The 21,989-nt window shown below is 46.5% G+C and overlaps 7 protein-coding genes across 9 annotated transcripts; 3 read left to right on the forward strand and 4 right to left on the reverse strand.

Moving 5' to 3' along the window:
- Positions 1-1,332: 1,332 nt before the first annotated feature.
- LOC131286222 (ubiquitin domain-containing protein 1) lies at positions 1,333-6,752 on the reverse strand. Of its 2 annotated transcripts, none has more exons than XM_058315149.1 (4): positions 5,382-6,752; positions 2,601-2,983; positions 2,415-2,518; positions 1,333-1,812 (listed from the first exon to the last, which is right to left on the reverse strand). In XM_058315149.1, exons 1-4 carry the CDS (start codon positions 5,462-5,464, stop codon positions 1,657-1,659), a joined length of 726 nt encoding a protein of 241 aa, XP_058171132.1. In that variant the 5' UTR covers positions 5,465-6,752; the 3' UTR covers positions 1,333-1,656. The 2 variants fall into 2 exon arrangements, with proteins under 2 accessions (XP_058171132.1, XP_058171131.1); XM_058315148.1 differs by having other exon boundaries at positions 2,601-2,996; positions 5,386-6,749.
- Positions 6,753-7,342: 590 nt separating this feature from the next.
- On the forward strand, positions 7,343-8,469 carry LOC131287067 (transport and Golgi organization protein 11). Of its 2 annotated transcripts, none has more exons than XM_058316082.1 (3): positions 7,343-7,626; positions 7,839-8,166; positions 8,236-8,469. In XM_058316082.1, exons 1-3 carry the CDS (start codon positions 7,374-7,376, stop codon positions 8,450-8,452), a joined length of 798 nt encoding a protein of 265 aa, XP_058172065.1. In that variant the 5' UTR covers positions 7,343-7,373; the 3' UTR covers positions 8,453-8,469. The 2 variants fall into 2 exon arrangements, with proteins under 2 accessions (XP_058172065.1, XP_058172066.1); XM_058316083.1 differs by having other exon boundaries at positions 7,851-8,166.
- A 1,069-nt stretch (positions 8,470-9,538) lies between these two features.
- Positions 9,539-12,863, forward strand: LOC131288727 (26S proteasome non-ATPase regulatory subunit 1). Its single transcript, XM_058317899.1, has one exon. It carries the CDS (start codon positions 9,657-9,659, stop codon positions 12,780-12,782), a length of 3,126 nt encoding a protein of 1,041 aa, XP_058173882.1. The 5' UTR covers positions 9,539-9,656; the 3' UTR covers positions 12,783-12,863.
- A 162-nt stretch (positions 12,864-13,025) lies between these two features.
- On the reverse strand, positions 13,026-14,671 carry LOC131287575 (cytochrome c oxidase assembly protein COX15 homolog). The gene is made up of 4 exons (XM_058316637.1): positions 14,430-14,671; positions 14,216-14,363; positions 13,957-14,089; positions 13,026-13,896 (listed from the first exon to the last, which is right to left on the reverse strand). Exons 1-4 carry the CDS (start codon positions 14,586-14,588, stop codon positions 13,041-13,043), a joined length of 1,296 nt encoding a protein of 431 aa, XP_058172620.1. The 5' UTR covers positions 14,589-14,671; the 3' UTR covers positions 13,026-13,040.
- Positions 14,672-14,900: 229 nt separating this feature from the next.
- LOC131284456 (uncharacterized) lies at positions 14,901-16,427 on the forward strand. The gene is made up of 2 exons (XM_058313316.1): positions 14,901-14,924; positions 14,992-16,427. The coding sequence occupies exons 1-2, from the start codon at positions 14,901-14,903 to the stop codon at positions 16,339-16,341; spliced, it is 1,374 nt and encodes a 457-aa protein (XP_058169299.1). The 3' UTR covers positions 16,342-16,427.
- A 1,439-nt stretch (positions 16,428-17,866) lies between these two features.
- On the reverse strand, positions 17,867-19,125 carry LOC131284457 (fatty acid hydroxylase domain-containing protein 2-like). The gene is made up of 3 exons (XM_058313317.1): positions 19,002-19,125; positions 18,257-18,893; positions 17,867-18,014 (listed from the first exon to the last, which is right to left on the reverse strand). The coding sequence occupies exons 1-3, from the start codon at positions 19,123-19,125 to the stop codon at positions 17,867-17,869; spliced, it is 909 nt and encodes a 302-aa protein (XP_058169300.1).
- Positions 19,126-19,708: 583 nt separating this feature from the next.
- Positions 19,709-21,205, reverse strand: LOC131284458 (fatty acid hydroxylase domain-containing protein 2-like). Its single transcript, XM_058313318.1, has 3 exons — positions 21,079-21,205; positions 20,323-20,959; positions 19,709-19,850 (listed from the first exon to the last, which is right to left on the reverse strand). Exons 1-3 carry the CDS (start codon positions 21,203-21,205, stop codon positions 19,709-19,711), a joined length of 906 nt encoding a protein of 301 aa, XP_058169301.1.
- Positions 21,206-21,989: the final 784 nt, after the last annotated feature.

Below are 21,989 nucleotides of genomic sequence, written 5' to 3' on the forward strand. Positions count from 1 at the left end.
CAAAACAGTCCAGTCCAGAAGCAATCGAAGATGGAAACATCACTGCCGAAAGAAGATGCGACAAACATACGAGCCCCTCGGGGGCGGAAAAATAGAACCCGACGTCTAAGCTCGCATGGATGGATTCCTATCAAAATTAAGCGATTTCTTTGTAAATAACTGTAATCTCCACTGCACTTCACTTTGCCCTGTACTTAGTTACGGTTCGAAGCGTTTGATGTGTTTTTTTTCCGCTTCCCCGATGGGAGAGAAAAAAAAACGAACGAGCGCGAATGTAATGGAACTCGAATGTGATGTTTACAGCAAATCGTACTCTTCAATAAAATTGATAGACTTATTTTTATACGTTTTACATAAAACTGCCTTCGAAGAAATTGATAATTGTTTTGAAAAGAAAGAAAACAAAACCAGAAACTAATGTACAACCCAAAAACAAACGATGTTATCGATCTGATAATAACTAAATCGTCCAAATGTCTGTGAACACGCAAAAAATGTTTTCTACTGAAACCTACAAATGGAATGTGACATCGAAAATAAGTTAGTTTCAAATAGTTTGATGTTGAAATTGAATTACAAAAAAGTTTAAAAATCAAAAACAGTAGTAAGCAATTGAATCCTGCTCGATCTTTTTTTCGGATGCACGTGTGTCGTCTTTGCAAATCATACGTATGGAACACAGGCAACGGTTCAAATTAAATAGCCTTCTGTTATCTCGAAATATATTATTTTTGTTTAGCTCGTTTATATATCCGTAATATATTAGCCTATCGGTAAAAATAATAACTATCAGTTCGCTTACATTAAACTTTGTTAATATCATTTCATTACACTCTACCCACATGATGCTGATCGTCAATCAAACCACCCTACGGACGCACCGCTACCGGTGGATGGCACCAGGGCAGTTGTTGGTTTCGCGCTCCATTTTTTTTCTTTTATTTTGAATTAGTCACGTACCGGGTAGTGCTTTTTGTGTGCCTTTTTGCCAATGTCACGCACGCATAAACACCAACACACATTTGTATTTATTTACATGTACACGAAAGTGCATCGTTTTACCATGGCTCAGCGCATGGTCTTGTCGCTACGGTCTACTCCAATGTCAGCCACCACATGGCCTTTCTCCCACACTCAAAATTGGTAATAAGCGTTCCGGTGTCCGGGTTCGGACTCACGCGTCTATACAAAAGCATTCTATCGTTTAAGGTAGCTTTAACATTCAATCCGTCTTCGGCAAAGGACATCATGTCCGTACGCGGGGGGAGCGAATCGCAGGATACTGATCGAGCCAGATCAGGGTTATTGTATGAATTGATTTCCACTCTCTTCAACGTTCGTCGTTTGGTTGCATTTTTTCGCCTCGCGCTTATGTGTATATATATGTATCAACGAAATTTATGTTTAGGTCGGTCGTGTGTAGCCCCAACGAAGGGGAGAGAGGGGACTCTCTCCAGGGGCCTCACAAGCGTGTCGCTACTGTTGCGGTGTGGTAGCAAAAACTCGCCGCCCACGACCGTCGTCCATGTTAGCCGCTTTTCTTTGTCGCCTCGCGTGCATTGTGTCCCCGCCGGCAACGGGTGGTGGAAAGGGGTGGTGATGCGTGCCGGCGGCAAGATACATCCGCAGGTAACGCTCGTTCCACGCCACCATCGGCTAGCTGATGGCAAGGGACGATTGTTTTTCCGTATTTACAATGACCTGCACAATGTATCCGGGCTGTATGTGGGCCTCATCGATGTGCATTTTATCACCTAACAATTTACCACCGTAGAACCAGCGCTGAGTAAATGCATCGATTCCTTCCTGAGCCTAGCGGGTGTTATCGTGGCCGACGTAGGCGGGAATCAGGTCGGGATTGGGCGCGTTTCAGAAATGCCGCCCCACCATCGGGAGGTCACAGGTATTGTTATGTTTGTTAACAATTCGTGGATACCGCGGTGGACAGGTGCCAAAGGGGCGACAGGATAACATTTGATAGTGCGTCACGGTGGGGACAATATTAACGACGGCAGTTAATGAAGGGTACACACGCGAGCGAAGTACGTTTGTGGTCCGTTTCCACCCAATCGTAGTGGCCACCGAGATGCACCGGCAGGGTTGGAGGACAATTGATTTGGTAGCGTAGGTAGCATGTTCCGACGAAGCGCGATAGGTGAAAGAAAAGAAAAATAGACAGACAGTTGTAAAGAATTAATTATGAATTATTAACCGCAAGGAAAAGGGACGTGGGTGGAAGGGTCTGTGGGATGTGTGATTGTGAAGGAGAAATCGATATCGCTAATGGTTTGGAGTTTCCTTTCGCGGGGGTGTTACATCGATAGTGAATGCATAAAAAAAAATTACGCAGCCACAAAATGGTTTTAAATGATAAAGGTTCACGAAATATTACATTGATATGGATAGGTACGTACCTGAAGTTTCTTTTTACATTGTCCAATTGTGTCTTTAGAATAAACTGGTAGCTTTACATCCGTACATGTCGACGACAAGCGAAGCTTAAGGATCACTTCCGTACCTGCAAAAGCAAAAATAATCAAGACAAGGTCAAAACGTTGCATTATCGTAAACCTTTTCCGAGCACATCCAGCTCAACCTACCGCCATCGACAGGTTCCGAGTATTCGGCAGGCGAGTCGCGCCCATAGTCTTCCTTAACTATATTGACAGGATATGATAAGCAGTAGATCGGGAGTTTGTACTGTGAACCAAGTTCGTCGTAGCACTCCGTGAGGTATCCGTTGGGGACCGAAATGTTGGCACCGTCCAGTATTGCTTGCGCGAGCTGAAAGTCGAGCGCCTCGGCCGCGCTGGTTGCTGCCCGCAGCGCGTCCCAGATCTCCTTGCGGCCCTCGAAGGCGGGAGCTGTGTCCCAGAACTCATCCCGTTTGCTGCGCAACTGCCCCTCCGTTAGCGGCACTTCCGATTTCCAGCGTATTGTCTCGTGACAGAGAGGATGATTTTTGCGCTGCACACCGACAAAACTGGATGTCGTCCCTGGAAGGAGAGGCATAGCATGGATTGCAATTAGTACGGTCCTCGACGAACAGCGAATAATGTAAACGATTCATTTATGGAGCAGGAACCAGTGGCGTGGGGAAATAAAGCTTCCTTTTGTTCCCTCGCTAGGCGTATCATTTCAGTAAAGCAAGATAATAATAAGTATTGACTGATACGCTTAGGTTGCTTGAACGAAATTACTTAACAACAAGCGTGTGCGACGCGAACGTTATCTGTTCTCTTGATAAAGATTTATTGGGAAGCACTTTCGTTGGTTCTTTAATTCCTTTTTTTTATGTAGCTTACATTCTGTGCAGCCGATAGAGACAACAACGACCATTTATTGGGTTAAAATGATCAATATTAATTCATCCGAATGATCAATAAAAATTCGCAATAATTATGATCCCGAGGAGATATTTAGCCCAACAGATGGTTCATACGAGTGACTCGATTGGATAGTGAGTTTTCAAAAAGACTGAGTGGAACAGAAAGTCCCATTACTTGGTTCAGGGATATCGTTTAACCACATTTCCCACAAAAGACCTCAAGATAAGGTCGGGCAGCTTTTGATATTTTTGCATGCGACCAATTAGAATGCGACGTACCGACTTATTACTATTTTATTAGGTACAACTGTTGGGGTTTTCCATGTCATGCACATTAGTTAAAGTAATTCAGATTGTGTATGCAAATAGTCGGTCGGGTGCGAGTGTATTCAATAGAAACAGATTTTATAACGCTTTGCTTTGCGATAGGGAATGAACGGGTCAAAAGCCATCTAATGGGCGAAGAAACACGAATAAAAACAGTCATAAATTACCGTTTATATTCTTTAAATAACACCATAACTGTCAAACAGATCAATATTTACGTGACAACAAAAAAAAAGTGGCATGTCGTGACCGCCAACCATCCATTTAACGATCGACGTGCATTTGCATCGCTTATCAATCGCTTCCAATCAAGGTGAAGGATTTCCCGGTGATAAGGATCGTCCAGCACGAACAAAAAGGAAAAATAGTATGGGCGACTAATGGGAACCGAGTGTGCGGTGGGCACCCTTTTACTCACGGTTAATTTTCTCAACTTCCGTGTCGCGAAATGGTTCTTTTTTTAATCCACAGCCAACGAGCGCTGGGAAGGAAACGGTTCGCGTTCGATCTGGGTCGTGTCGTTACATACGAGCGAATATTAACGCACTCAACCACCCACATGCAGCGGGGGGAAGACTACCAGGGGGCAGGGTAAATACGCAAATTTGAATCAAGGGTGTGTGCCTTTCGGCCCCGTTCCGTCGACGGGGCGCCACCACCTTGCCATTCGTTTGCCTGCCCTTTCATCCACTCTATCGATCGCTCAAAATATGTCATTCAAGCACATCGCGCTGCTTCTGGCGCTGCTGCTGCTGCTGCTATTGCCGCCGCTAGTGAACTAATAACAAAAATAGCATTGCGGCACCGACCAACACCAACACGAGCGAGTCACGCTCGTGGGTCTACCAGAGGACGGCACAAGTGGCGATATTAATGATTGAAACAAGTGTTTGAAGGACGACGCGTCTCGCGCCGCGAAGTACGCGGGGTAGAGTAAAAGTGGTTACCTTTCCGCTTTCCAGACCGAACCGGACTGCTTATGGCTTCGCCTGGGCCGGCCAGGTGATCGAGCAGGATGACGTATTAGAAGCGACAACAGCAAACAGAAAAACCAATCCCACTAGAAAAACTGGAACCAAAGCGCATGGAGCGTTTCGGAATTTGCATTCTTCCTCCCGGGGGGCGAAGGAAGGCAGAAGGGAAAGAGCTACATAATATCGATATGCGACGAACGCAATTTCATAAACCTCATCTCGAACCTCGCGCCGATCGCGCAGCAGATCGCCACTCCAAACGGAAGTAGCTGCTGGAAGTTGTTATGACGACGACGCTCGGGTAGTAAATATTAATGTTTTAAAATTCACCTCATGTGACTTGGTATGAATTTGTGTTTGAATGGGCCCGTTATAATATGCGACCACAAACGGAAAGTGTGTAGTGTCGCTCCGGGCTCGGTCCGATTATTTACTTGCATTCTGTCTTGCTCGAACCATCTGCGTTGTGTTGGACGATCGACTGAATATTTACGTTTCACGTCTTTAGGCAGGCACAACGTCCAACGTCGGCGAATGACGGCTGTGTCGATGTGAATAATATGTAAATTGGGAATACCCCAGCTTGGCGAGCGGCTCGATAAAATGCGTATGACTGACAGGGTGATGAATTTCTGAAACCTTTACTACCGCCTTTACTGGTGATGACTGTGACGATTCAGCTGATTTCCTGCAATAGAACAAGCGCTGCGAACTGGACGGATCCACCGTTCGGTCGCTACATTATGCTGTACGTACCCGTTACTGGTCGGGAGACATTGTTCGATCCGGTGTCCAGTGTTTCGTCGTTCCGATTGATGCCGATGCAGTTACCCATTTTGAATGCGTCTGTTCGGCCTCCCGCTACGTTTGGGATCGCAAATCTACGTCTATGGTTCGTACTACGAATTCACTTCCTGATGTCCCACACCGATGGATGGGGGTTTTTTTTTCGGTACACGTTCCCTGGGTTTCGGTTGTACTCCTACCGTTCACGCTTGGGGCAGGTTAGGTTGGTCAATGATTATGCGTTGCATTGGGGCTCCCTGATTTGGGTTGAAATCCTTTAGTTTCCTTGTAAATGGCGGCTAGTAACCAGTAGCACCAGTCGCCTTGGTGTAGACTGGCAGGTTACTTTGTTCTGCGCTTGTTGTATCGATGTTTTATGTTCCGTGCATTGTGCACGGGGGGGATTTTTATGACTGGCACGGTTCGGTACCGCTCTTCCGGCTTCTTCGATTGCGGACTGTTGCTAATGAATCGGTGCTTACACACTGGGCAACCAGTTACAAAACTCACTGTTTAAAATGTTTCCGCAAAATGCGTTGGAAACATGAAAAGTTCTTTTCTCTCTCATGTTATTGCACCTTTCAAAACAAATCACTTCCACTTCGTGTGGTCGGCAAATCGTTGCCCTTTATCGCGGTCACAAGCGTGAGGCCTATCGCAGCCGCTATCCTGTTACTGTTCCGAGCTCTAGCTGCGCCGAGATATCTCACCGCTGGGGATTTTCGGATGATATTTTAGAACTTGTTTATATGCACACAAATTTCACTCGCCCAATGATTACGACACGGTGTTGTAAGGGTGGATGGTGGTGCTGGCTGTTGATCGCTTGGTTAAGAACAGTGCAGAAGCGAAAAGTGGTAGCGAAGGGATGGAAATGTAAACCGAAACAGAGCGAAATTGTTAAAAACTATCGCCGAACGGCGAAACTACAGCGCCAGGAAAGCGAAAGAGTGCGCACTTGGACGTATTTGTTCCTCCATCATCGTTTCCGTTTCCTTATTTTGCTAGAAGCACCACTTTCGGCTGTCATGCTCAATCGTCAAGCGCGTAGGAAATACGGATGGACCATATTTTCCGACCGATAAAGCGCCACTACGGTCGTCACGAGGTGGTGCTCGAGGCGTGCTGCCGTTTTCTCAACGCACCGAGAAGCTGTGAAAATTGTTCGCTTTGCCAGGCAGTCCTGTGGAAGCTGGTAATGGGAATGCAGCAACGAAGTGAAAATGAAGCGTAGAACGTTTCGCCACGGACACTGAGCGTGTGTAGGATGGCAAGCAACTTTTCACGCGTAGCACTAACTAATTTGCAATTCCTGCGGGGAGGAACAAACGTGTAATGTAAGAAAATTTTGGTCAAACGCACGACGAGCGAACAACTATTTCGAGGTGCTATGCTAAACGATAAGTCCGGAACAATTATCGTTTGCACTTGTAAATGACATTTTAACGATAATTTATAGAATCAAGGTGTATAGATCTATTCACCTTAGCTGTAACGCAAGTTGATAGCAGAAATTCTATTATTCTTTTATTATGCCATTTTACCATCCAAGTTGCGTGATTGTACTTGCAGATTTAATTTTGCAATAATTTTTTTTATAAATTTACAATATTACTGCCCAAATTCATAGTTTCTTTGCAAAACTTGTAAATTATTAATGCGTTACAAAGAGTTACGTGGACGCTGTCAGGCTCAACTGTCATTTTCTAAAGAGCAGCACAATTGGAAAACAGTGAAAATATAATCCTTTCCGCGCAACAAAAAGAAAACTGAAAACATTATTCAACCGAGTAAAAAAAAACTAAAGTAATCTACTTTCGCACGGGCGTCGGTGCCGATCTGTGTCACGCACGTTCAACGAAAATAGGCCCGCCGCTCTACAGCACTATTATAAATAGTTTTGCAGCCAGCTGCATCTTGTGCCCATCGGAATCTCCATACTTAGCGTACCTAACAAAATGGCTCGCTCGATAAGTCCCGGAGGCTACTCGAACTACGAAGACGATACGTTGTTCCAGAGTGCGGCCTTTACCCACGATATCAGCGAACAGATGCGTGTACCGAAGCGGATCCGTGCCACAGGAGATTACTTTGAGGACCAGGATTTGCTGCCGAATGGGAATGGGGAGATTAATTCGTGGAACTACCACAACAAGATCGATATGAATGTTCCGGACCGTATTGTGGTGCTCGGACAGGATCAGCATTTGGGTAAGCGGAAGTGAGAGTATGTGAAGAAGTGGGCGAAGAAATTGGCAATCCACAAAACAGAGCAACAAAAGCCATCTAACATGCCCTAAACACAATAGCCAACACTGGGCGTTTATATACTCACATTACATTGAACTAACATCCCATACCCTTCACGTGCATTTTTTTCCTTAATTTACGAACGCACTCCGAACGGTATCTAATCATGCCAGTTCTTACATCAGGCACCAAATCAGCACCGCGTGAAATTATGCTGGAAAACTCCATTTTGCCGAAGGATCCAGGCTTCGTACGCGTTTCTACGCCACCGCGCGTGATTACGCTTTCGGAGCACCATTTTCCGTCGGCTTCGGATGAGCCCGAAGAAAACGCCAAAGACAACAACCAGGATGATAACTACGGACCGGCTTCGTTGGATTCGATGGAGGACCCCAACAGCAGCAATGGATACTTTTCCAGACCGTCCGCATCCCACGGTCGGGATGTCTCGAAACGATCCGCATTTTCAAAGTACAACAATGAACTCACTTTAACAAGAAGGTAATACTAAAAGACCGCAAAAATATTGTGTTACTTGTTTAGCATGTTTCCTCACTTGTTCCTATCCAGCATGCGCGAAGAAACGCCAACTTTTGGCGGTAGTGTCGAAAATTTAACGCCGTCTGAGGAGGTAACGCACCTGCGGCGCCAGGTGGCCAAGATAAACCGTCGTCTACTAGCCATCGAAATCGAGTCGGTGAACCGGCAGCAACGTGAAAAGATCATCTACTGCGTTGGGATGGCTTATTTCTTATTCAAAACTTTTATGTGGCTTAGCCGGAAGTAAATCTGTGCTCCGGTGACCGTACTGTACTCCTTGTTGCCATCTGTGCGCTTGGATGCATCTTGAACCAACTACAAACCATAGAGACAAGCTATACCATACAATCCGGTCGTAGCTGTGAACCATCAAATGGTGCATAGGATGAGACAAAGTTAATGGTACGTGATGGCACAAAAACAACACTAAACAAACTGCTCGAGATAAAGGCAAACATAATTTACCGGCTTTATAATTGGTTTTGGCGACTGAGGTACGAGGGACTGCAAAGGTGCTGGCGACGAATCGAAAATTTGATTCTTGTCGGGGGGTGGTCAGGACGAAGGTTTCTTTTTGAATAATTCAAAGACGAAAGTATTTTCATGCAACCGTGTGCTAGGTAATTAGATTTCCTGTTTTTTTCTGTTCTTCGATATTAGAATTTGAAAGTAGTATTTTTTACAATTTTATATTCTTATTTTTGCCGAACCAACAGAAGAAGAATGCAGATGATTTGTAATACTGATATTTCCGTTTTTTTAAGTTATTCTACAAGACTTAATTAAACAAGCGATAAGATAAAAATACACACACATGATGAAGCATTCGAAATTGGAGTAAATATATAAACATCGTTATGTTACGAATAAAACGAATGTCTTATCTTTAATTGGAAGCGGTCATATCGGCGCAAAAACTTGAAATGAAGCACGAGACTTCGTTTTTTTCTCATTAGGCTTTGCACGTGATCATATATGATTTAAAAGGAAATACCAGTTCTTTGATTCACGCTGCCAATTTGGTAGCGGAAAGTGAGATCAAGGATTTTTCCACTGCAAACTTGTTTGTAGGGTGTGAAATTAAGGTAATATCAGTTTAAGGTAAAAACAGGAAACGTCTTTTTTCGTAATGCATTCTGTGCAACAGAATATTTTTAGCGGAATATCATTGTTGTATTTATTGTCTTCCAGGCGAGTGTTGGATATAGTCACATTGAGGATGACATGAAACTGACGTTTCGTCGCCACGACATTACCTTGGTCCCACAAGTACCTTGGTTGAATTTGACATTTTTCGATAAATGGCGTTTATCATTGTTTGCAATTTGTGAAAGTCATCACAGCACGGTCGGTGAAACAGCTTTGTAATTTCGTCTGTTAATTCCAAATAAGTGTTTCATACAGAGCAGTACTTATTTCGTGCAAGTGCTCCAGCAAAGTAGAGTAAAATCATGGTGAACATCACCTCAGCCGCCGGCATCATCTGCCTGCTGGATGAACCGGTCGCGGAGCTAAAGGTATTTGCGCTGAAGAAGCTCAACATGATTGTTGGCGAGTTCTGGCCGGAAATCTCCGAGGCGGCCGAAAAGATTGAAATGCTGCACGAAGACAAAAGCTTCCCGGACCACGAACTGGCCGCCCTGGTCGCCTCGAAGGTTTACTACCATCTCGGGTCGTTCGAGGACTCGCTCACGTACGCCCTCGGCGCAGGGGACCTTTTTGACGTGAATGCACGCAACGAGTACGTGGATACTATCATCGCCAAATGCATCGATCACTACACGCAGCTGCGGGTGGCCCTGGTTGAGGCGGAAGAGACAAACCAGGAGGCAAAACCGATCGACTCGCGCCTGGAGGCGATTGTGAACCGCATGATTCAGCGCTGCTTGGAGGATGGTCAGTACAAGCAGGCCCTCGGTATCGCACTCGAAACCCGCCGAATGGACATCGTTGAGGCGGCGATCATGAAGGCGGACGATGTGCCGGGAATGCTGGCCTACGCGTTCCAGGTGACGATGGGATTCATCCAGAATCGTGCGTTCCGCAATAAGGTGTTGCGTTGCCTGGTCGAGCTGTACAGGAACGCGGGAGTTCCGGACTACGTCAACATGTGCCAGTGTTTGATCTTCCTCGAGGATCCGCTGGCCGTAGCGGAGGTGCTCGATGGGCTGACGAAGGAGACCGAATCGTCGGTACTGATGGCGTACCAGATTGCGTTCGATCTGTACGAATCGGCTACCCAGCAATACCTCGGTCAGGTGCTGCAGGCCCTCAAAGCCACTGCTCCGATTCCCTCGGCGCTCATCTCCAACTTTAAACCGCAAGGCACCACCTCCACCGAAGAACCTGCATCCGACGGTGCAGCACCCGTAGAACCGAAGGCTGAACGTACCCTCGAAAGTCTCAACGAGGCCGAGAAGGTGCACCAGAAAAATATCGAAAAGCTGGCCAGTATCCTCTCGGGCGAGGTAACCATCGAGCTGCAGCTTCAGTTCCTCATCCGTAGCAATCACGCCGACCTGCAGATCCTGCGCGCCACCAAGGAGTCCGTTCGGCTTTCGATTTGCCATACGGCCACCGTCATCGCGAACACCTTCATGCACAGTGGAACGACGAGCGATCAGTTTTTGCGCGATAACCTCGAGTGGCTGGCGCGGGCCACGAACTGGGCCAAACTTACCGCAACCGCTTCGTTGGGTGTGATCCATCGTGGACACGAGACGGATTCATTGGCGCTGATGCAGAGCTACCTGCCAAAGGAGAGCGGTCCCAGCTCGGGCTACTCCGAAGGTGGTGGCCTGTATGCGCTTGGTTTAATTCATGCCAACCACGGCGCGAACATCATCGACTACCTGTTGCAGCAGCTGAAGGACGCGCAAAACGAAAACGTCCGACACGGAGGATGCCTTGGGCTTGGTTTGGCCGCGATGGGAACCCACCGGCAGGATGTTTACGAGCAGCTCAAGTTTAACCTCTACCAGGATGATGCAGTCACGGGAGAAGCGGCCGGCATTGCGATGGGAATGCTGATGCTGGGCTCCAAGCACGCACAGGCAATCGAGGATATGGTTTCGTACGCCCAGGAAACGCAGCACGAGAAAATCCTGCGTGGTCTTGCCGTAGGAATCTCGCTGACGATGTACGCCCGGTTGGAGGAAGCGGACGCTCTGGTCGCTTCCCTTTCCAACGACAAGGATCCGGTGCTGCGCCGTAGTGGAATGTACACGATCGCGATGGCATACTGTGGAACGGGCAACAACCAGGCCATCCGTAAGCTACTGCACGTAGCCGTCAGCGATGTGAACGATGATGTACGTCGTGCCGCTGTCACCGCGATTGGATTCATTCTGTTCCGTTCGCCGGAACAATGCCCATCGGTTGTGTCGCTACTGGCGGAGTCATACAACCCGCACGTACGATACGGCGCTGCGATGGCGCTGGGAATTGCCTGTGCCGGCACGGGATCGCGCGAAGCGATCGCACTGCTCGAACCGATGGCCAAGTTTGATCCGGTGAACTTTGTGCGCCAGGGTGCACTGATCGCGTCGGCCATGATACTGATCCAGCACACCGACCAAACCTGCCCCAAGGTGACCTTCTTCCGGCAGCTGTACACGCAGGTGATTACGAACAAGCACGAGGACGTGATGGCCAAGTTTGGAGCCATTTTGGCCCAGGGTATCATCGATGCCGGTGGACGCAACGTAACCGTCAGCTTGCAGTCGCGTACGGGCCACACGAACCTGCAGGCCGTCGTGGGAATGCTACTGTTCACGCAGTACTGGTACTGGTTCCCGCTGTCCCACTGCCTGTCGCTGGCCTTCACCCCGACCTGTATCATTGCACTAAACTCGGATCTAAAAATGCCGAAAATTGACTTCAAATCGGCTGCCCGCCCATCGCTATACGCCTACCCGGCCCCATTGGAGGAGAAGAAACGTGAAGAACGCGAAAAGGTCACCACGGCCGTGCTTTCCATTGCGGCCCGTGCTAAACGTCGTGAGGGAGACAAGAAGAAAGATTCGAAAGACTCGACGGCGGCTGCTGCCGGCGAGACGAAGATGGAAGTGGACGAAGAAACGACCGCGACTGGTAAAGAGGATGCGGCGAAGGTGAAGGAAGAAGCGAAAACATCCACTTCTACCACCACCACCACCACCACAACCCCGGTAAAGGAGGAATCGAAAAAGAAGGACAAAATAACCACGGGCTCTGGATCACCGGCTCCGGCGACCGCAGCGGATGATGCGACGGCGGGATCCAGTGGAACAGCCGACAAAGCGGACAAGGATAAGGATAAGGCCAGCAAAACGCCGAAGGAACCGGAACCGAGCTTCGAGATCCTGTCCAACCCGGCCCGCGTCATGCGCCAGCAGTTGAAGGTGATAAGTATCGCCGAAGGTACGCCCTACACACCGCTGAAGGATGTTACGATCGGAGGTATTGTCATGATGAATCATACGGCGGGAGGTGACCAGGTGTTGGTGGAACCCGTCGCTGCCTGCGGTCCGAAGAATGACGATCTAAAGGAACCGGAAGCACCGGAACCGTTCGAGTACGTCGATGATGACGCTTAAACATTATGCCCCCTTATTAAATTTGTGTGCGATTGAATCAATTCGTTTCGAAACTCTGAAGTATCAATAAAATACAGATTAAAACGATTAAAAAGGTTTTCGTATAGAAATTAAGTCTAGTAATGGCCCATTACATACATTTCTTTGGAATGGAACATATATTTTCATTTGAATACATTTAATTGTAAAATTTGGGACTGAATTTATGAGAAATTGAGCAAAGACGAGTAGTTGTAAGGGACTATATTGTTATCACGTTTATTTGGGCAGTCGTTTAACAAGTTTCATTTCATGCGTTAACCAAATGGCCAGCGAGAGCAGTATCAACGAGCCCGACTGGTGACTGGCTGCCAGCGGGACGGGCACGTACGTCAGCAGCGTCGTAATGCCGAGGGCCACCTGCATCCAACCCATAAAGGCCACCGCCGTAGCGGCCTTGTACGCTCTCGGTGGAAGCATTCTTCGGCGCGATATCAAAAACATCCCGGTAATGAGTGTCAGCGTGGCCGTACCCAAAACACGATGGTCGAACTGAACCGTCGTAGGATTTTCCGTGAAGTTGCGCAACGTCGGCGAGAGGGCCAGAATGTCGCTCGGTATCCAGCGGTCGGCCATCTTTGGGAAGGAATTGTAGATGAGTCCCGCGTCCAACCCGGCCACAAACGCACCGGACAGTGCGGTCAGAAAGACGGCCGCCTTCGTCGCATGCGCCAGGCCCTTGAAGCGGAATGTGGCTGCCGGGATCTGGCCGAGAAGCCGCTGGGCTGGGAGAAGTTTATCGAGGGCCGACCAGAGGAAAAGGGAGTAGAGCACAAACGCGAATCCAAGGTGAGATGCCAGGCGGTACTGGGATACACGGGGCACATCGCTCTCCTGGTGGAAGCGATCTTCGAGGCCCGACTTGACCATGTACCAGCCCATAAGCCCCTGTATACCGATAAGGGTGCCGAAGGCGAGCACACGAATCTTCATGGCTCGATTGAAGTACCCTTTGGTCCAGAAGTAAACGGCCGGGATAGCGTAAAATGCACCGATCGCACGTCCCCACATTCGGTGGCCGTATTCCATGTACCAGATCATTTTAAATTCCTGAAGTGAGATGTCCTGGTTTTTCCTAAAGATATATTAAATCACATGTTGATAACAATAAAGAAGAACCATTACTGGTGCTTACAGTTTGAACTCGGGAAACTGTTGATATCGGTCAAACTCCTCGCGCCATTCGTCATCTGTCCGGGGCATCTTTTCCCCGAGCAACTTCCACGTGACCATGGAGAGGCCCGATTCGGTTAGCCGCGTAACGCCACCTGTGCCGAGTAGACGCCAACAGTTAGTGTTTATGTGAATGGTCATTTATTTTCCTGCCAATTTAACAATTTCCTCAACTACCACCGACACGCAGTAGAACACAAATTCATAGTACACAATCCCACCTAGAACAACGGCCACGAAGACCATGCCGCTACATCCGAGCAGCCAGTATCCGACCGCTTTACTGCCTTTCTCCGGCAGGTTTGGTTTAGTGCAGAATCGGCTAATGGGAGCTCGATACGACGATCGACTGATCGCTAGAAGACTATTCTGTAAATGGAAAAAAAATCAATTATATTTTTACATGTGCATGGAATCATCGCCTCAATAAAGTACCTTTGTTGCATCTCGTAAGGTAAATCCCCCGCCGGTTTGTTTGAACGAATTACTCACGAATGACCTGGCAGGGTTGATGGTTTTAAATGCAGAAAATTTGCTGCAACTGCTTGCGCCATTACGCACTAGACACGAGCTTAAACGTAGGCAGTTAAACATGGTTTCTTAATGTACTTTTACTACAACTTAATTAAATAATTTTGGTTTTACGATACTGATGCAAAAATGCGGTGAACTTTTTCACGAAATGTTGCGAAATGTTGTTTTCGTCTCTTCGAGAAATGTCACTTTTGACATCGTTTACTTTTGACACATCTACGCGCCAGCCGGCATCTGCTCCTTGGAATTTGGTTCCTTTCTTTATCAACAGCTCGCGGCGTCGAACGAATCTCGAAACGTTCGGTGTGTAGATTAAATTCCGTGTTTTCTACTATCAGTTGAATCCAGCACGGAAGTATAGAGAAAGTAAAGATGAGCGCTACCGGAGAAACGAATGTAAGTACTACAAAATTCTTCGTAAAACGTTGGTCGGCATTGCCAACTGAAGCAACTTTCTCTCCAGAATCGATCCGTGCTGGACTGCCATTGCTATGCGGTCAACGCAGAGTCGGGCACTTTCCTAAACTATGTGACGCAGCAAAAGGCCGCTCTTATCGATTCCGTTCAGCTTCTGCCGAAGGAGGAGGCAGCGGCCGAAATTGAGCTGGCGCTGAGCTTCATGCAGCACTACATGCGCCTGGAAGACGATGGGTTGGTTGATAAGCCCGAATCGAAGCATCGCGTCCTGATCGATCGCAGAAAGTCTCCGTTCGAGATCCTGCTCGATCTGCACGCTTCGATGCGGGCCACCTGCGTTGGCTTTAAGCTGTACTTTTACGGAGAAAATCCGATCACGAGCGAGTTCATCAAATTGCTGCTCCAGTTTCCGTCGTTTTCGAGCCGCGATGGCGACCAGCTAACCCTAACCGCAGAAATTCCACTGAAGCTGGCGTACTGCACGATGGTAGTGTTTGATTCGGCCGACCTGGAGTCAGCCAGTGATCGGTTGGCGGCTGCTTGGTCCACCAACGATGCTCCGTGGTCGATTCGCAGTGTGCTGGTGCAGGAGAACATAAAGGACGAATTTGTGCTGCTGGTAAAATCCAAACTGAAACCGTTCACCGAAGGCCAAAAGCACCTCCTGAAGCATCGTTTCATGACGGCACTCGCTGCGGCGGAATCTTTGGGTTCGCAGTTGATAAGGAATGATTCCGATACGAGCGAGGTCAAGCCTACGCTTGCCTTCGTCCCGGGCGTCCAATATTTGGTGTCGCCTGCCGAATCGGCAGTTACGCCGAGTCCGATCGTAGTGTTGAACGCATTCCGCACCGCAAAAGAGGCCATATCGCTGGTTAACAGCAACAACGGTGGCTCGGTATCGCTCTGGAGCGAGGAACTATCGCTTACGTTCGAGGTTGCGTATGGACTACGTAGCCAAACCGTTTGGGTAAACAGTTACGCCGAATTCAACCCGGACTGCCCGTATACTTTCCGGGCGGAAGATTTCTGCTACGGTTCCGACTATGCCGTTTGTGAGAAGAAGGTAAAAACCGTGTTTGCCCCCTCGAAGACCGCCCCAGTGAATAGCGGCGACCGTAACCGTGCCGCCATCAAGAGTCTTGGCACGTATGTGGCCGATACGCGTAGCTATCGGGGTAACACGGTGCAGATTAAAAACGGTGTCCACTACGAAACCATCAGTTCGCCGGCGGACATTGCGGCGTACGGAGAAAATCATCGGTTGGCCATTGCGGACAATTTCTGGGATTCGTACGTTTCGCTGGATGCATTTGATCGCCGCTTCTTGCTCGACACAGTGTACAATCAAAGGAAAGTGATTTGCATTCCATTTGGTGTAAGCTTTGCCAACTAAGCTGAAACCCAATACATTCCGTTCTGTTTACAGGTAAAACTTTGTTTTTTGATTCCTTGCTATGAATAAAAATCGTTTATTTTCATAATTCGTTTGCTTTATTAAATCCCAAATTTGGGTCAGTTTTAGATAGTCTAAGGAACATAAGAAAGAATATTAAAAATAACTACTTTAACGCTTCCAAATGTTATCTGATTTAATGCGTTAATGAATTTTAGTGCAACATGAAATGTAATTAAACATGATTTTTTTTAATTTATTTTTGCACGTTATTTAACGTAACATATAAATTAAATCATCCTCCCATCTAAACTTTTCTCAAAACTTTACCACCCTAGTGTAGTTTGTGTTTGTGATAGTTTCAATACATTTGAGAAGCGTTCTGTAAAAGTCCTTATATGCGTTAACATTTTAGATAGATCGAATCGCAGGGGACCAAATCTCTTACATCTTATATCTGTACAAACCTTTCGAATATGTTTTGTTGGTAACAATAGCAGAATTTTAAATATTTATCTTAATTAGAAGCGAAACCTTCTAATAAATTGAGAAAAACTAGCGTTATTATTGATTGCGATTTATTTTCTGTGCAATATCAAAACATGAATACTTTAAAAGAATATTTACATCATACACCAATTGTAACACCAGGTATGAAGACGTTTTCTTTATTTCTCACTTCTATACACGAATTAAGCAAACAATATAAAGAAAATATCTAATTAAAACTTTAATAAAAACTTTCTGAAAAAGCTTTACAAAGTTAACAACTCGCTCTGGTCACAGAGAACCGTCGATCCACTCCAAATCGGATCAATGCCACTTCCACTACCCCATTGGATATACTAATTGAAAATTTCGAAATCCATTAATGCTTGGTGTGAAATGCGAATGTTCGCAGACCGGCTACCGTTCACGCTAATTGTGCTATTCGACATAATGAATGGTTGTTCCTTTCAGTTTCATTGAACGTTTCGGGGTGTTTGATATAATGGCTTGCACTATATAGTATTTTGCGTTTTTCTCGTTTCAGTCGGTATCTCTTCTCTCGCCTCTTTCGTTCCCCACTGACCTACGGCATTTTAAAAATTTAAAAGGCACTTGCTTACATGGCTCTAAAACAAACAAACAAACAAATTTTTTAAAAGCATGCATGTTTGAAACGATGCACTACAACGATGCATAAATTAGGATGCAGGTGTGACTATTCAGGGTTCCATCTTAGGTTATGAATAAATTTTCGTACAGATGTGAATATCTATGCTCTGTGAAAGCAATAAGTTAGACAACCACTATTTTGCCACCTCAAAACTGCAATATCATGCTGGTTTACTGGTGTCGCAGATGTCATATGCCCAATGGGTTTGGAGTTCGCTAAGAGTGCACGGTGATATGGGAAATCATGCCTATGTTGGCATAATCTCGACTTGCTTTGCACATAATTTTGTCGACTTTTTACATTTGATTCATACAAACAAGTAAACAATCTCAGTTCAACACTACCAGCATTTCGTAACGTGCGTGCTCACTCGTCCTTATCCGGTATCCATTCGTGGGCGGATCGGAGGGTGAAGAGTCGATGATGTCGCTGAAACTGTTTCTTCTTTAGAAATTCCTTCGCCGTTCCGTGCACAAGGTCCCAAAGCCCAAAGTTTCCGTAGCACTGGTTAAAGCTGGTCGATATGGAAGAGGCGACAAAAAATGTTAATGATTAAGGGCAATTTCACGGCATGATGAAAGAAAATTAGTAATGATAGTGATGGAAACTTTAAGAGTCTAACAAAAGTTCGCCCACCAAGGGGCGCAGGTCAAGGCCCTAGCGAAAAAACCACAAACAGAGGCGATCAACCGCATCGGCCCTATACGACTCCGTTTGGGGCCAGGATGATTGATAAACGCTTGTTGCATAACTTACTTCAGGTGATGGTAGTCGTGGAACTCCGAACTAGCCATCAGCGGCAGATGGTAGTCCGAGTGGTCCGTCAACGTGTCGATCATCACGTACGTAAACCAAATGAGCGTCGTGAACACGTGAGACCGCATGATCACGGGCCCGGCGTAGACCGGAACCAGATCGCTGAGCACAAACTCGACCGGATGCGAGTACATGGCAGCGAGCGCCACCGGGGAACTCCACTCGTGGTGCTGCTTGTGAAACCGTCGGTACATGTGGCGACTGTGGAGCAGTCGGTGCGTGTAGTAGTAGAAGATTTCCCAGGCCAGGATGCACACCAGCATATCCTGCGCGATGCTATACAGCGAGGGAAGCACCCGGACGGGTGGGATTTCCGTAACGAACTGCTTGCAGGTGTGAAACACTATGTAGGACATGGGCACGCCGAACAGGAGCTGATTGCGCAGCACGATGAGAGCGAGCTGCTTGAACCGATCCCACGACAGGGGTTCGTTGGTGCCAGGTTGGATTTTATACTTGCGCAGGAACCGTGGCCGACCCGTCAGGTCCATCGCAACGAACAGCATCCCGAAAACCCAGAAGAATGAGTAGGTGTACGTCGTCATGAACCACACATACAGCACATTCGGATCATCACCTTTGCGAGGGGTAAAAGAGGGACGATCGTTAAGCTTTCATAACGATTTTATGACACGCGCACAGTGCCCTTAACCATACAGCTCACCAACTGCTAGACTGCTATTACCTATTACATCGAGCAATTGATTCCATTTGCTCTCGATGAAGTGCGGATACACGTTCGGGACAAATGGAACACTTGTGGACACATTCGTTGCATTCGATAAAAGATCACTTATTTCATCACCCATTTTGCTGCCGTACGAATATCTTTTCCTGCGACTCACTGACGGCTGCAACACTGATTAGAACACCTACCGGGTACGATAACAATGAACGGAACACGTGGACCTTCCAGCACCGATGTGCATCCAACGAAGGCATTCACAAGACTGACTGCTTAGGACTGATCCTGTGCTCTCCGGTGTCTTTGCCGTTGGTCGATTGCATTGCGAAACTGCAGAGGGACCGATCGCGTGGTCCGTGTTGTTGATTACCAAGGTTGTTTTGATAGGATTGTATACTTTTACGATCCATTACAGTGTGTTTCAAAATGAATGATGACCCACACAGTTCGTTTTTTGGAAAATTTAGCAATAACCGTTTTATGATGGGTGATATCGTTTTTACCGTCGAAACGGTTTGTCACAATTAATGCATGAAAAAAAAGTAAAACGCACGCCAAAGAGGTCCTTGTTTTAGTATTCAAATCGCTGGAAAACGTTATATTTCGAGTGTTACGTCATCTTAATATCTAGCCTAAATCGTAAACCCTGAGCCACTGCTTGTCATTAACACGATCGATAAAATCGAATCATAAAAAATAGACTAAATTTATTTTGCTGGTACAAGTTCCCTGGCGGATTGAAGGCTGAAGATCCGGTAATGGCGTTGGTATTCTTTCTTTCTCCGAAACTCGTCGTTCGTCCCGTGTAGTCGATCGAACCAGCCATAGTTACCATAGCATTGGTTGAAGCTGAAAGTGGAAAGTAATTTTATGCTGTTTATCGAAGGTTTGCTTTTGGGAATCTCTTCGATCGGGGTTTTTTTGCATATTAAATCAGTGTTGTTCTTGCTTTCATGTTAAAAATAAGGAGATTTTAATTTGACTAGCAATAGTGAAACATATTTTGCATCAAAACCTGCCTGCAAATAAATGAGTTGTGCAAGCATTGATCCGAAACACGATAAGCTTGGAAAAGGGGTTCGGTTAGGGTTCCATTTAGGGGCACATAGCTCGCGGCAGCAGTAAATCAATCAATCAGTCAAAATTTTTGATAACCTGTCACTGGATTAGCAAAAACATTACGAAACAGAGGCTGACCTGGCCGTGGTTTTCGATTAGCGGTTTCCCTTTCTACTTAGTTATCCTCGGGTTTGGAGGGAACCAAAAGGTATAAAGGAAATGATCTACATCTTGAAGCTTAATGGTAACGGGTTGAACTCACTTTAAATGGTGATAGTCGTGCGACTCCGAGCTACCGAGAAATGGGAGATGGTAGCCGGAATGGTCACCGATCGTGTCCCACATCACGAACGTCAGCCAGGCGGCAATGGTGATCACGTGGGACGTCATCAGGCCCGGTCCGATGTAAACCGGCAGCAGGCCGCTGATGACGAACTCGACCGGATGTACGTACATGCCGGTCCAGGCGACTGGGGCCTTCCACTCGTGGTGCTTCTTGTGGACGTGCCTGTACATGAAGCTTGAGTGCATCAGGCGGTGCGTGTAGTAGAAGGCGATCTCCCACGTGACGATGCACACCAGCATGTCGCGCAGGAAAATATTCATCGTTGGCAAGGTTCGCACATCGGGGACGCTGATCAGCAGCAGCTTGCGGGCGTGGTATGTGGCGTACGTTATCGGTATGCCGTACACTACCTGGTTATAAGCCACGGTTTGGATGAGGCACTTGCAGCGATCCCAGTCGAGTGGTTCGTGGGTCCCTGGTTGTGTTTTGTACTTGCGCATACAAGTGGGCCTTTGCGTTAGGTCCATCAGTATGAACAGTCCGCCAACAATCCAGAACAGTCCATACGAGTAGATCATCAGGTACCACACGTACAGCGTGTCGGGATCGTCCCCTGGTATAGTGTGAAAAATAAATACACTTATTGTTGCTATCTCACTGAATTCAATATGAAGCAAGTTTACACATTTGTCTTACAAAATAACCTAACTATTTATGTATGACCGAACTGACCTATGATATCTAACAGTGCGTTCCATTGACGTTGAGCAAATCCTTCCTCGATGCAAGATTGATGGTTCCGAAAACCGTCAAACCGGGATTCCGCAGTCACGTTAAATTCCCTCAGTGTTTCATTCATTGTTTCACACTCAAACATCACATGCACTTCCCAAAATCAGATCGTGTCCTACCGCACTTTTATATCTCACATAAAAATAACATAATCACTAACAGCCGTTTTGTATATCTTATCTTTACTGATCGTTAAAGAAAGCAGTCGATTGAACTGTGCACTCTCCAATTGATGTTTCCGCGATGGCCACACGTGACGGACTCGATTGTGGCTCCCTGTTGCACAGTGGTTTTGAATGAAACCATCGATATGAAAGCTCCCCGCTTGCAAATTTAAGATTTTTTTTGGGGCCCACACACATTCACCTTATAAAACCTGACGGGATGAGTCCATTGTTACGGCATACCCTCACCGCCGATCGAGTTTTGACTTGGTCTTGAATGTTGGATCAAGACTAGTTTTTCGAAGGTCTGGGCCAATGCCCCTTACGAAATCCTAATGTTAGATTGATTATTTAAAAAAAAAATTACAATAAGTTACATGGCGTAGAAGTTAAGCCGAGGGAAAAATTATAGTTAAATTTTATTTTTCGACGTTAACTTTTGAAAGAAATAAAAATTGCTTCGAATCCGATTCCTCGTAAGTCATAACAGAAACGTAACATCACATTTGTAAAAAAAAAAAAAACAAAACATTGTTTTGTTTGTAAAAAAACCACACAATCCATTCGAATCTCGTCATATTCTCTCTGATACTGAAGAGGTAGAGACATAGCCTGTTTAAAATGATTCGCAAGGGTTAATGTCCGTATGGATGAATAAATTTAGTCCACATCGTTCAATCGAACGGC

Source organism: Anopheles ziemanni, chromosome 3, assembly GCF_943734765.1.
Source record: "Anopheles ziemanni chromosome 3, idAnoZiCoDA_A2_x.2, whole genome shotgun sequence".
Classification (NCBI taxonomy): Eukaryota; Metazoa; Arthropoda; class Insecta; order Diptera; family Culicidae; genus Anopheles; species Anopheles ziemanni.

Bases quoted from the DNA above. Each gene is read 5' to 3' on its own strand.
- LOC131284456 (XM_058313316.1), top strand. From the start codon at position 14,901: ATGAGCGCTACCGGAGAAACGAAT. The intron at 14,925-14,991 runs GTAAGTACTACA...CTTTCTCTCCAG, and splicing joins GCGCTACCGGAGAAACGAAT to AATCGATCCGTGCTGGACTG.
- LOC131286222 (XM_058315148.1), bottom strand. From the start codon at position 5,464: ATGGGTAACTGCATCGGCATCAATCGGAACGACGAAACACTGGACACC. The intron at 2,997-5,385 runs GTACGTACAGCA...CTCTCCTTCCAG, and splicing joins TGTCTCCCGACCAGTAACGG to GGACGACATCCAGTTTTGTC. The intron at 1,813-2,414 runs GTACGTACCTAT...AACACCCGCTAG, and splicing joins AATGTAAAAAGAAACTTCAG to GCTCAGGAAGGAATCGATGC.
- LOC131284457 (XM_058313317.1), bottom strand. From the start codon at position 19,125: ATGGGTGATGAAATAAGTGATCTTTTATCGAATGCAACGAATGTGTCC. The intron at 18,894-19,001 runs GTAATAGCAGTC...CCCCTCGCAAAG, and splicing joins TCAATTGCTCGATGTAATAG to GTGATGATCCGAATGTGCTG. The intron at 18,015-18,256 runs GTAAGTTATGCA...CATATCGACCAG, and splicing joins CACGACTACCATCACCTGAA to CTTTAACCAGTGCTACGGAA.
- LOC131287575 (XM_058316637.1), bottom strand. From the start codon at position 14,588: ATGTTTAACTGCCTACGTTTAAGCTCGTGTCTAGTGCGTAATGGCGCA. The intron at 14,364-14,429 runs GTACTTTATTGA...TTCCATTTACAG, and splicing joins CCTTACGAGATGCAACAAAG to AATAGTCTTCTAGCGATCAG. The intron at 13,897-13,956 runs GTAAGCACCAGT...ATATATCTTTAG, and splicing joins CAGTTTCCCGAGTTCAAACT to GAAAAACCAGGACATCTCAC.
- LOC131284458 (XM_058313318.1), bottom strand. From the start codon at position 21,205: ATGAATGAAACACTGAGGGAATTTAACGTGACTGCGGAATCCCGGTTT. The intron at 20,960-21,078 runs GTCAGTTCGGTC...ACACTATACCAG, and splicing joins CGCACTGTTAGATATCATAG to GGGACGATCCCGACACGCTG. The intron at 19,851-20,322 runs GTGAGTTCAACC...TTCCACTTTCAG, and splicing joins CACGACTATCACCATTTAAA to CTTCAACCAATGCTATGGTA.
- LOC131287067 (XM_058316082.1), top strand. From the start codon at position 7,374: ATGGCTCGCTCGATAAGTCCCGGAGGCTACTCGAACTACGAAGACGAT. The intron at 7,627-7,838 runs GTAAGCGGAAGT...TAATCATGCCAG, and splicing joins CGGACAGGATCAGCATTTGG to TTCTTACATCAGGCACCAAA. The intron at 8,167-8,235 runs GTAATACTAAAA...GTTCCTATCCAG, and splicing joins GAACTCACTTTAACAAGAAG to CATGCGCGAAGAAACGCCAA.
- LOC131288727 (XM_058317899.1), top strand. From the start codon at position 9,657: ATGGTGAACATCACCTCAGCCGCCGGCATCATCTGCCTGCTGGATGAA.